This window comes from Ziziphus jujuba, chromosome 1 (assembly GCF_031755915.1).
Source record: "Ziziphus jujuba cultivar Dongzao chromosome 1, ASM3175591v1".
In the NCBI taxonomy this organism is placed as follows: domain Eukaryota; kingdom Viridiplantae; phylum Streptophyta; class Magnoliopsida; order Rosales; family Rhamnaceae; genus Ziziphus; species Ziziphus jujuba.
In genome coordinates, this window is record NC_083379.1 from 12,035,391 (window position 1) to 12,048,705 (window position 13,315).

The following is a 13,315-nucleotide window of genomic DNA, read 5'->3' on the forward strand; positions in this document are numbered from 1 at the left end:
TTTTTTTTTTTTTGTTCGGGATAAAAACCAAAGTCATTGTTTTCTTAAAAAAATTTATACTTTCCTGACTAAGTTCATATTGTAGGAAGAATATTGATGATGATCCTAAGGACATGAATATTTTTTGATTATCAAATATTTGTTCGTACGTTCTTACTCTCTTTAGATATGGGAAAAACAATTGTTCAAATAGAATTTCAGGCTTTTTTTTATTTTTATTTTTATATTTTTTGGGTTTAGAATTTCAGGGTTTTGAGCAGTAGTTTTGTAAGATTATTATCAAACAGTGGAAAATAACACGTAGAAGTCCTTTTTTGATATGTAAAAATATGAACCAACTTTTAAAAGTTTTTGGTATTTTACTGTCTTCTGCATATTTTAACTATGATTTAAATCTAAAAAGGTAAAGACGCACGTTGCCAACCTGAAAGGAGAGAAAAAGGAAGGATGGAAAGATAGAAAGAAAAACATATCCAAGCATACTTTTTCTAGCTGAGGATTTTGCACTGGTTCTTCTTTGTATTTATTTATTATTTTTTTTTTGGGGGGGTAATGAACTGGTTCTTCTTTGTAAGTTTCAACTTCAAAGCAAGGAAGGCAGCCCTTTTCTTTTTTTTTTTTAAGGTTACTTTCTCCTATTCTCATTTTGCTTTGTAAATGGAATCTTGGATGTTGGATACACATTTTCCAAGAACTTTTTGGAGTTTGCTTTTGTGAGCAACGTATTATTTAGGATATGCTTTTGTGCTTCAACTGCCCTTGAATAATTTTCAAACTTTCTCATGTATAAATCTAACAAACTTACCAAATTAAACAGGCAACCAATTGAAATAGAAATATAAAAAAAGCTCAAAGTAAAAGTTAAATAAATTAAAAAGACATTATGCTTAACAATTTGATAAAATCTTAAGATTTGGTAATGAGGGCTGCTACTTTGTTGGGGTAGCCAATCAGCGTGTTGGAGTTCATGATGTTGCCTCCACATCGACTTTGCGATTTTGGTATCGTTTTATTTTTCCAACTTATTGATTTTTTTTGTTGGTCAATCACTTGTTGATTCAACTTAGAAAACACTAAAAAGGCATAATAATTATCTTCCACTTCATCAACCTTCTCTTATATTTAATTATGATAGCATTTTTGTGAAGAAAAGAAAACAAAATTAATGGGTAACTATTGCCTTCTTTTCTTCCATGCTCTAATAAGCAATAATTTTTGTCTATCAACTGTCCCTTTTGGATTTCCTATTTTATAGTCCAACATAAGGCAATGCGGATTTACAGATTTAAGGGACAAGCGGACTTATGTTAATGATATGGCTCACCATGTCCAATTTTATGACACAAATGATTTGAGCATTTCTTTAGTTTCTCTTTTGGTGGTTTGAGTATTTATGCAGTTTTAATTTTCAAATCCATTTCAACTTTATTCAAAATAAACAAAAGATGGATTTTGAGGTAAAACTATTATTATTATTATTATTTTTTTATAATAAAATCCAAGTTTGAATTTCCAATCCCTAATATAAAACCAAAAAAAATAAATAAAAAAATTATGGGACTTTTGGGGCATTAATAATGAAAAATGCTAATCAATGTGCAGTTCACAATGTATATGAGAAAATCTCAAATCAGTAATCACCTTACTTGTTTGTTCTGTTTGTATTTTTCCCCATATAAATCCAATAGTTCTTGATTTGGTCCTTTTTCAGTAACCATCCCAAACATATGAAAACGAAAGAAAACACAAGTTATACACAGAGCAATGCTCTACTGAAATCTACTGACTCAGAAACCCATTGTTTTTTTTTTTTCATTTGGTGAAGGGAAACATTTCAGCACAATGCAATGCTGAGGGAAAAGTTCCATCACCATTACCCAGTGGTCCTGTCCATGGACTCCCACGACAGGGATGGTTGAGATGTAAAGAATGGGACGCTCTTTTGCCACTTTTCGCAACACTATTGGTTACTTCACATGGGTCCCGCCTATTGAATTCCTCTACCATTACCATTATGTCTTCACCTAAACCACCTCTCCAAAGCTGTGTCTTATTGGAACTTGGAAAGGAGTGAGCAAAATAGCCTAGTCAAAGGGGAAGTGGTGGAGGCCAGAGACTTAGGTGGCACTGACCACACTCCTATCCATGCTCCCTTAACACAATGTTTTTTGTTTTTTTCTTTTATTATTGACTCTCACAAAGTGAGAAACCTTAACATTAAGACGGATTTGATAAATCTTTGACGTCCACTAGGAAAGTTTTATAGATTCTGTCACTTTATTTGGCGGGTGAAGAGTGAAAATTTACACCCAAATGAGAGAAAAAGAAAGGAAAAACCCTAGCATTTTTCCCGCTTACTTTTCTGATATTTTATTGCTGACACTAAAAAATAAAACCCATCAAAAGAATGAATAAAAATTAGGGTCTTTTTTTTAATCATTCAAGGTAAAGAAATGTGGTTTACATTTAGCTTCCTCGGTCCTCACATGCCTCTCCAACAGAAGAAAAGTGAGGTGAAAAGGGACAAAGGTATTTCCTTTCAAGCCTTTGTTTCTTTTTGCATTAAAGAAAGAGCAGGGCTTTGGACTGTGTTTAAGTAGCCAAAGATAATAAAAGTGTTTTTAAAGAAAATAAAAGTGTTTTTATTAGGGTTCTTATGTTAAAATTTTCTGGGTCCCTTGTCTTGAATGCTGTCTGGTTCTTAATTTGAAGACCCACTCCATCCTTCTTCGTGGGTTTGTTGTTGATGGTAACTGAACTCTGTGGAACAATGTGCCAGAGGTATGGTATTATAGCTCGTTTCCATCTGCAATTGCTTTCAGATAGTTCAAAAAGCTGGTTTTGTTACTCTTTGAGTGTATAAGGTGTAGCTTGTAACGAGCCACATTGTTCTTAAAATGAAATCTTGGTAAGGAAAATGCTGTAATTTCCATTCTTAGATCCCTGAAGGTGACTCATTTTGTGTTGTTTGTTTCAGTCATTGATTGCTATGGGTCAGTTCTTCAGTCTGAAGCTGTACTTGATTGCTTATTTTTGTGGAGAAGAATCAGTTCCGTAAGTACTGCACACCAAAATTTAGTGCTTTCTTTCGTAAAAGGTACTTGTTTTGATGAGCTTATCAGTTGAAGGTTTTGGTTGCATGTGGGGTTCATAATCATTCTTTTGCTTTCTGTAGTGGTAACCACCTAGCTGTAGTTGAATGGCTATAGTATTTCTCATGTTTCCCTGCATATGAGTATGCACATTATGGTTGGATTTCTTTGTATTTTGTGAATCTGTCAGCTCCAAAACCCCCAGATTTCTAAGCAACATTCCGCTAATCTCTTGGTTTGATACTTTGACTGGTTAAGAAACTTTGTACTGCAAGCGTTGTTGGAAGTGTCTTCCGTCTGCTTTTGGGTTTGTGGTTAGCAGCTTGGAAGCTCCCCTTTGTTCTCCTCATTGAGTTTTTAGTTCTCTTGATTGAAGCGGAATGAAGCTTGGTGGGATTTTAGTGCTGTCCCTACTTTTTCTTTCTGCCATGGGGCAGCTTCCTTCGCCAGATATTTTGGCTCTGCTTGAATTCAGGAAGGGTATCAAGCGTGATCCAACCGGTTATGTCCTTAATTCTTGGAATGATGAGTCTATAGACTTTGATGGCTGCCCTTCTTCTTGGAATGGAATTGTCTGTAATGGCGGAAATGTTGCCGGAGTTGTTCTTGATAATCTGGGTCTGTCTGCAGATGCAGACTTGAGTGTATTTGCAAATCTCACAAAGCTTGTGAAGCTTTCTATGTCCAACAATTCAATAACAGGCAAAATTCCTGACAACATAGCCGACTTTACAAAACTTGAGTATCTTGATGTATCCAATAATCTATTTTCATCAGCTTTACCAATGGGAATTGGTAGGTTAGAGAGCTTAAAAAACCTTTCATTGGCTGGGAACAACTTTGCGGGCTCCATTCCAGATTCACTGTCAGGACTTTCCTCAATCCTGTCATTGGACTTGAGTCGCAACTCCTTCTCTGGGCCAGTGCCGACATCGTTGACAAAGCTGTCTAATCTGGTATCTCTTAATCTATCTGTTAATAGCTTTACCAAGAGTATTCCCAAAGGGTTTGAGCTGGTTTCGAGTCTTGATGTGCTTGACTTACATGGGAATATGCTTGAGGGTCATCTAGATGTGCTATTTTTGCTTGAAACAAGTGCTACTCATGTTGATTTGAGTGATAATATGCTTACAAGTTCTACTTCGCAGCAACAGAAATTTTTATCTCGTATATCTGAGGATATTAAGTATTTGAATCTTAGCCATAACCAGCTAACTGGGTCACTGGTAAGTGGGGGTGAGCTACAAGTATTTGAAAACTTGAAGGTTTTGGATCTCAGCTACAATCAGTTGTCTGGCGAATTACCTGCATTTAATTTTGTCTATGATCTCCAAGTCCTCAAGCTCAGTAACAACAGGTTTTCAGGATTTATTCCCAATAACCTATTAAAAGGAGATGCTCTGGTTTTAGATGAACTAGATTTGAGTGGCAACAATCTCTCAGGTACTTGAACCATCTGTTACTCGATTCCTTTTTATGTTAAGAAATAATATTATCTCGTCTTTTAAACTGGTCTTTGTAATTTATTCCTAGATAGTTTGTTTTGCTTCTCACATTTAAATCATCTTTCAGGATCCATGACTGCAATTACTTCAACAAATCTGCGTGTCCTTAATCTTTCCTCAAATGGGCTTATTGGAGAGCTGCCACTGCTGACTGGAAGCTGTGCTGTACTTGATCTATCAAATAACAAATTTGAAGGGAACTTAACCAGGATGATGAAATGGGGGAACATTGAATTTCTTGATTTGAGTCAGAATCGTTTGATGGGATCTATCCCTGAGGTAACCCCACAATTTCTGCGTTTAAATTTTCTCAATCTCTCACGTAATTCACTTGGTAGTTCCCTACCAAAAGTGATAATGCAGTATCCAAAGCTTAGAGTCCTTGATCTCAGTTCAAATCGGTTAGCGGGACCTGTTCTGGCTGATTTGCTAACAATGCCCACTTTGCAAGAGCTCCACCTTGACAACAATCTTTTTACTGGGGCTGTTAAGTTATCATCTCCCTCACCCAGTGAAACTAACCTTCAGATTCTTGATCTTTCGCATAACCAGATTAGCGGTTATTTTCCTGATCAATTTGGAGCATTGACTGCACTTCAAGTGCTTCGTATTGCGGGAAATAATTTCTCTGGTTCTCTGCCAACTTCGGTCACTGATATGAGCTCATTAAGTTCATTAGATATTTCACAGAATCACTTTACAGGTCCTCTTCCAAACAACTTTCCGGACAGCCTTGTAAACTTTAATGCTTCATACAATGATCTTTCTGGCACTGTCCCAGAAAATCTGAGAAAGTTTCCTAGGTCTTCTTTTTACCCTGGAAATAGTGGTTTGCGTTTCCCAAATGGTTCTTCTGGATCAAATGCTTCTCCATCTGATAATTCCAAGAAAAAGCCCATGAACACTCTTGTCAAAGTGATAATTATTGTTTCATGTGTGGTTGCTGTTGTTATTCTTCTTTTGCTTGTTATCTTCATACATTATATTCGCATCTCAAGGAGGCTCCCCCCAAAGCATACTATGAACAAAGATATCCGCAAGGGTGCTCAACCAAACCCCTCTGGTATTCGTGGAATAGAAACTGGTGGTGCTACAGTTGTATCAGCTGAGGATCTTGTGGCATCGAAAAAAGGATCATCATCTGAGATTATCAGCCCTGATGAAAAATTGGCTGCTGTAACCGGCTTTTCCCCTTCAAAGAACAGCCATATCTCTTGGTCACCTGAATCTGGGGATTCATTTTCTGCCGAAAACCTTGCAAGGCTGGATGTGAGATCACCAGATAGATTGGTTGGGGAGCTGTATTTTCTTGATGATACAGTCTCATTGACGCAGGAGGAATTGTCGAGGGCCCCTGCTGAAGTTTTGGGAAGAAGCAGCCATGGGACATCTTATAGGGCAACTTTGGAGAATGGAGTGTTCTTGACAGTTAAATGGTTAAGAGAAGGGGTGGCAAAACAGAAAAAAGAATTTGCCAAGGAGGCTAAAAAATTTGCTAACATCAGACATCCAAATGTGGTGGGTCTTAGAGGGTACTATTGGGGTCCGACACAACATGAGAAGCTTATTCTTTCAGATTACATCTCACCTGGAAGTCTTGCGAGCTTTCTTTATGGTATCATGTTGCCTTTCTCACTCTTCAACCTATAAAACTTTTAGTCCAATAAGAAACAGGAGAAATGACATGACCCAAAAAAAACGGAAAAAAAAAAATCCCATTAGGGTTATATGCCAATACCTGCAAGGTTGAAGCAAAAACTAATACTATTATGTGGTCGTTAATATTGATTAATATTTTCTTTTTGGTTAATAGTTATTATCTCCATATTCTGTGATCGAACTTTATTATCCGCTCTATGCTTTTATGAAGGGTTGGTAATTCTTCTCTTAGTAAAAAAATCTAAAGATAAACAGTATTGTTAGTTATAGGCTTGATTTGTATAATTAGGTTCGCATCTTATCCAATTTGAATTTTTAAAATTGTTGGTAACTCAGTTATATTTTTTTTTGTTCTGTTTATTTTTTTGTTCAGTTGTCTCTTGTCTTGTGTTTTAATTTTGGTGATCCTCATTTATAGTAATTTATTATTCTGCATGTGCATGTGTAAGACCAGCTGCTTACTGGAATGGCATTTTCTTCCCATTCCAACTTGCTTTTCTCTTCCATAATTGTATGTCTGTGTGTTTTGATATTCTTTAATTTCCTTTTTGATCTAAAAACATATTATTTCTTCAGATCGACCAGGAAGAAAAGGGCCACCATTATCTTGGGCTCAAAGGCTGAAAATTGCCGTTGATGTTGCACGTGGTCTGAACTATCTCCACTTTGACCGTGCTGTTCCACATGGTAATCTAAAAGCGACAAACATATTGTTGGATGGGCCTGACCTGAATGCTCGTGTTGCTGATTATTGCCTCCACCGTCTCATGACCCAAGCTGGCACCATTGAACAAATTCTTGATGCTGGTGTCTTAGGTTATCGTTCACCAGAGTTGGCTGCTTCCAAGAAGCCAGTGCCTTCATTTAAGTCAGATGTTTATGCTTTTGGAGTGATAATGTTGGAACTTTTAACTGGAAGGTGTGCTGGTGATGTGATCTCGGGTGAGGAAGGAGGGGTTGATTTGACAGATTGGGTGCGGTTGAGGGTATCGGAAGGTCGTGGCTCAGACTGTTTCGATGCTGCATTAATGGCAGAGGCGGGGAATCCAGCAGCTGCGAAGGGAATGAAGGAGGTCCTTGGTATTGCTTTACGATGCATTCGGTCGGTATCAGAGAGGCCAGGTATCAAGACTATATATGAGGATCTTTCATCTATATAGTTTTTTCGTTTCTTTTCAAATCTAACTTAGTTGGACATGAATTTTCTGGGAACTTAATACCTCATTAGCCTCCCTTTTGAATCCATTAGATTTTCTGGTTTAGTCTGCTAATTGTATCAACCATTTCTGTTAAAAAAAAAAGAAAAAAAGAAAAATATGAAGCGCATGTGGGAAAGGATGCAAATTGATGGGCCATGGCCATTGCTTTTTAAGGTCTTAAGATGAAGAATGTGATAGGATGAAGAGAAAAATGACAATGATGTGTGAAGAAAAAAAAAAAAAAAAAAAAAACAGTTGTGGTTATTGTTTGATCTATTTACATTGAATGCCTTGAGATGATTTTCATTTTTGACAACCTTTACTACTGATCAAGTACAGAAACCCACTGTATTTGCCTATGTATTGGTTGATGCATTATAAATTCGTCAAGAGGTTCATAATTAGTTCAATACATATTGACTTACGAAGAAATAGATACAAACTTATGGCTGATTTATTCAGTGTGGTGAACTCTTTTTATATATATATATAGTCTGAAAGTTAGAAATCGAAGAACGCTACATATGCTGCTGAACAAATTAAGCCTAAAAATTCAAAGTAGAAGAAATAAAATGAAAGTGTACTGTAGCGTTCATTTATTCAAAAGAGTAAACTACATCTAAGATATGCCTAGAATTCATTACAATCAATCAGCATCCATTTATTCAAAATTCTGCCTGCATTCCAATTCACCACATACACATAAGGCTGTTTCTACCATGTCGGTGGAAAGCTAAAAATTGTGGGGGGGGAAAAGTTACAAATATGAAGGGGCTGGAAAATGCATGCCCTTAGCAATGATGAATGATTCGTTGAAATTGTTACCCCAATCCCTCACGCATGTCCTCTATAATCAATCATCAGAACTCTCTTGCAACCTTTTGGTTATGATTTCGACTGCTGAGATCCTCCCTCATCTTTTGCATCTTAACGTCACTCTGCATGCTGTCCTTCAACTACTTCTACAGTGTTGCAAATGCATGTTCTACCGATCGGATGGTGGTGAAACCGGGAATGTGCACTTGAATGAGTAGCTCCTCAAAATGTTATGTCCCGGTGGCCCCAAAATGAACAAGCAAAACCTACACAACACTACAATACAAGAAAAGTTGTGGATATAAGCACCAAATCTGCAACTAAAATTATGATCTTAAAAATGTGCAAGTAACGGGGTGCTAAAAACTCTTTGGGTAGAGTTTGCTATATCTAGAACTGTTTTATAGCTGCAATTTAAATCTATTTGTCGCTAAAATACTGTTATAACTAAACCGATTAATTTCCATTGTTATATGTAATTTAGCCACAAATTTATAAAGTAGATATGAAATACGAGTAAGACTCCCTCTATTATTATTATTATTTTTTAAAGTATTCGGTGACAATAGTGACCATAACTTACCGTACCAATCATAATTTAAAATGAAAATTAATGAGAATATCATATTCCAAAAATGGAATCAAGTTAGTGTCCTAAGAGCCTTTAGTATGTACTGTCCCCGACTGATTTTTCTCCAAATTATTTTTACACATGCATATATAATGGATTTGGAAATTACTTATGGTGCATGTAATTCAATTTAAAATGGTGGAAATCATAATATATAATGAGAATTGCATAATCAAGATAAAGTTTGGATGAAGGGAAAAAAAAAAAAAAAAAAAAAACCATAAACAGAAGGATACCTATTCATTCTACATGAAGTTGGCGCTTCATGTTCATTTCCCTGCTCTTCATTGCCATTAAGAAAAAATTCTCCTGGAAGTTAGTTAACCCAAATGCCATCTCTCTTCACATTGTTGTAACCAATATTGATGCTTGGGATGTGTGAAATCTTGCTCTACTCCTCTTCTGATTATTGGAAAGATTGTAATAAAATGTCACAGCAATCAATAGTCAAAGTCTTCATTGGTGTCCCTTTCAGAAACTCCGGTGGTGATTTCAAACTCTTGTAGTGGTATATTTCTAAGAAATCAAGCCAAGGCATGATTAACAAAACAACAATATTTGTTGTTTCATCTCCTTCCCATTCTTCCCACTCACGCAAGAAATAAATCCTAAGTTGTTTCAATTTTGGGAATGATACCATGACTTGGTCTTCTTCTTTTGTTACCATATCATTAGTATTGGTATTTCCCCAAAACTCACTGCCTATCTTTCTCACATTATACATTTGACTTACAGCAAGTACTTCAAGAGAAGGTAGGCTTCCCAAAGGAGGTAAAGTCTCACAGGGGCTGCAGCCTACAAGGTGGAGATTTCTCAAAGTAACTAATGACAACAGCCATTTGGGAGACATATTGATACCCTCATAGCTGTGGATTCTTTAAGGATTTCAAGCTTGGATGTGGTTGTAAGGCTTCAAGTATCTGAGATGAATCTTCCAAATTTCGTTCTACGCTCTTCTCAAAATTTATACATAGTTCTACAAGATTTTCCTTATGCACCAACCCTGCTTCTTCAATCTCTCTCAAAATTTTCAGATATCCACACCCGCTTATTCAAAAATAGCTTTCAAATTGGAGGTGATTCAACCTTTTCAAATCTCCTAGACTAAGATATGCACCTTCATTCACCTTTGGTATCCCCAAACGTGTGTGGTATGCGAAGATGAATTAGTCTAGTAATCCTTCTGGCAATCTCTCAACTCATCCCCCGCTACCGATATGAAGATGTCTTTAACTCACTAGTTTTCCCATCCCTTCTGGTAGTCTTTGAAGTCTGTAGCATTCTTCAAGTCTCAAAATCTCTAAATTACATATATCACATACTTCATTAGGCAATTCTGTCAATTCAGGGTTATCACATAAATTGAGATATCTTAACTGTATCAACTGACCAAGCTGCTGTGGAAGCTTTTTAATTCGACATCCCCTCAAATTTAGCGTACGAAGACATCTTAGAGGAGGAGATTTTTGTTGAAAGAACATCATACCACTACCTAAGCTAGTGTCTAAACACATTATGAAAAGGGTATATGCAATTAGATGTCAATAATAATGTAGAGTGATGGTTTTCAACAACACCAAGAGTCTGTGTTTTCTCCTTAACAACTTTCATAGTGAAACATTCATTTTTTGTCAAAAATTGTGCAAAATCATGTAATATGTCATGTATTTTGCATTTCAAAATGCTTCCATCATGATCTTTTCCAAAATCTTGAAAGAAAGACCTCATGGTTGAATTTTTAAACAATTTCGACCTTTCTCTGGATTTTCATTGCTACTTAGATGACCTTGTGACATCCACATTTCAATCAACTTGTCCCTATCGATCACATAATCTTTTGGAAATACAGAACAATATGAAAAAAAAAACGCATTTCCAGAGGAGGCAAGTCATAATAACTCAACAAGAATGGAGTGAAAAGTTTGACATTTGCATCTTGCATTTTCCACATTTTACTAGATAGAACATCCTCCCAATCCTTTTTAGTCTCCTTAAAACACATTAAACTTCCTAAACTACTTGCTACAAGAGGCAGGCCATTGAACTTGGTTGCAATTTTCGTCCCAATTTCCTCTAATTGGTTGCACTCTTCACTATTTCTTTCCAAGTCTGCTAAATATTAATCAACAATGCTCTTCGGGCAACGATTCCAGGCAACTCAAAATACGGAGTTTTCACCTTCAGCTTGTTTAACAATTTTGGGTTTGAGAATTTCAGTGCTCCACTTGTCCAGCACGTTGTCCACGTCATAAGAAACTTCTTTGAGCTCATCCAGCCAACGATGAACACCAGCATCAATCAGTGTTTCTTTTCTGCATCCTCCAGCACGCCATGTACAGCTTCAAGCTTGCATTTCAGACTGGAAACATCTTTCTTAACAGAACAATACCAAAGCATACATTACTTTTCTCAGTTAGCATGTTCGTTACAAAGCATCTGCACCAAAAAAAAAAAAAAAAAAAAAAAAAAAAAAAAGAAAAAAAAAAAAAGAAAAAGAAAAAAAAGAGAAGCTAAAATTTGTAACTTCTCTCTTAAGAAACACATTTTTCCTTTCAATGTTTAGGGCTTAGGAAGACAAAGTTGCAAAGCATTGTTTTTTAACATGCTTCTTTTGGATTGTTCCTAATCCAATGCACCAAAGGATGGCAAGGGAGTTGTTGTATCAACATAGAGTTTATTTTGCCTAAATAGGAATTTAATATGCTATTGGTGTAAAAAGTGCAAATATAAGTTTCATATTAGTCAGATATGAATATTCTAAAAGGTATATAGAGGTTTGAATTGCAACCTGTATTGGATTCCTTTTAGAGTGAAACCCTAAACCTTAACAAGTGTATGGTACTAGATTGGAATACAAAAAGAGCCATGTATATGCAGGAGAAAAAATCCAAGGTGATCGAATGGTGATGGACCCTTAGATTTACCACCTGTCTAGGTGGTGCAGTGATGGGGAGTCCATGCGATATGAATTTCTTTTAATCATTTCAATGGTTACTCCCACCAAACAACAAATCCCTTTTTTCTTAGATAAAACTTAGATGTAAATCTTCTCGTCATCTATGTTTAAGATAAATTTTTAAAAATCTAATGAAATATGATCGTAAGGTAGAAAATTTTTCTCTCCTACTTAGAAGTAGATCCTCTCTTCGTTTAAGATAGTTCTTAAAACTCTAATGACATATGACCTTAAGGTAGAAAATTGTTTTTTTCTCTCATTTTAGTTTCTATCGTGTCCTTCAATAAAAGCTACTTTCTAATAATTGTTCCTAATTACATAAATTACAGTCTTTAATCCACCTTTTATTACTTTTCTTAAATATTGGTAAATCTAAAATTATATTTTAAAATGTTTCAAAATACTAAAACCGGAATATTTTCTTTACAAAGGACTTCAAACCTATGACATCTTAGACATAAGTTTGAATGGCTCACTAATTGAGTAAAAAAAATTGGAGTATTTATACAAGTTTAGTTTTATGTAAAAATGAAAAAAAAATCTAATAACATTAATTATAAATATTTTCCTAGTACTTGTACAGATTTCTAACTTGATCAAATTTTAATATTTTCTTCATTTTGAAAATATATATACATTTTTTCATACTAGTATTCAATATTTGAACTGTTAATTATTATTATTATTTTTAAACAAACTGTTTTTTTTCAAATTCATTTTTAGTATTAGAGGGATGTATTCAATTTAGAGTTTGATGGATTTAAAATGAATTATAGACTTTAAAGGATTTGATGGATTGTTATGGAATTCTACAGACTCCATAAAGATTTTATAAGAATCCAATGAAATCTTTGGATTTAAAGCTGGATTTCATATTGACAATTTCCTTCACAATTTCCCTGTTAAAATCCTTTCAAATCCATTAAAATCCATCATTTTTTAAAGTCTTTTAAAATCAATGACTTTTTGAATACCACCAGATTTTAAAAGAATTCTATAAAGTCCTAATTGAATACATCTAGATTTTAATAGACTTTTATAAAATCCATCAAAATCTGAATTGAATATCATTAGATTTGTATGGACTCTCTTGAAATCTAAGTCGAATACCTTAAAACTTTAAAAGACTTTTAAAATCGTTCAAATTCTAAATTGAATACATCCCTCTTGGATTTTTTATTTTTATCATTTTTCTTTTTTTTTTTATTTTTATTTTTTCTTTTGGCAATCGATATAATGTTTCATTGTTTTTGTTTGTTATATATCTATACTAGAACTTGTAAAAACATATGGTTCCTGAAAACAAAACAACAAATAGTAAAAAAAAAAAATTGATAAATAATTTATATTGATAATCATACTAATCCATTTAATAGTTAACACAAAGCAACTGATATTTATTAGGAAGTTTCTGTATATAATAACCTTTTTTTTTTTTTAGTAACTGTATATGATAA

General features: G+C 34.8%; 1 protein-coding gene and 1 long non-coding RNA gene across 7 annotated transcripts; one reads left to right on the top strand and one right to left on the bottom strand.

Annotated features, from left to right (window-relative positions):
* Positions 1–2,288: 2,288 nt before the first annotated feature.
* Positions 2,289–7,591, top strand: LOC107405712 (LRR receptor-like serine/threonine-protein kinase GHR1). Of its 6 annotated transcripts, none has more exons than XM_016012801.4 (5): positions 2,289–2,781; positions 2,978–3,097; positions 3,176–4,535; positions 4,665–6,212; positions 6,833–7,591. In XM_016012801.4, the coding sequence occupies exons 3-5, from the start codon at positions 3,473–3,475 to the stop codon at positions 7,414–7,416; spliced, it is 3,195 nt and encodes a 1,064-aa protein (XP_015868287.2). In that variant the 5' UTR covers positions 2,289–2,781; positions 2,978–3,097; positions 3,176–3,472; the 3' UTR covers positions 7,417–7,591. The 6 variants fall into 6 exon arrangements, with proteins under 6 accessions (XP_015868287.2, XP_015868289.2, XP_048319997.1 ...); XM_016012803.4 differs by having other exon boundaries at positions 2,978–3,054; XM_048464040.2 differs by having other exon boundaries at positions 2,289–2,529.
* Positions 7,592–8,049: 458 nt separating this feature from the next.
* LOC125419044 (uncharacterized) lies at positions 8,050–11,353 on the bottom strand. The gene is made up of 3 exons (XR_007238023.2): positions 10,293–11,353; positions 9,139–10,202; positions 8,050–8,547 (listed from the first exon to the last, which is right to left on the bottom strand). It is a non-coding gene; the product is annotated as an uncharacterized LOC125419044 (long non-coding RNA).
* Between the last annotated feature and the right edge of the window lie 1,962 nt (positions 11,354–13,315).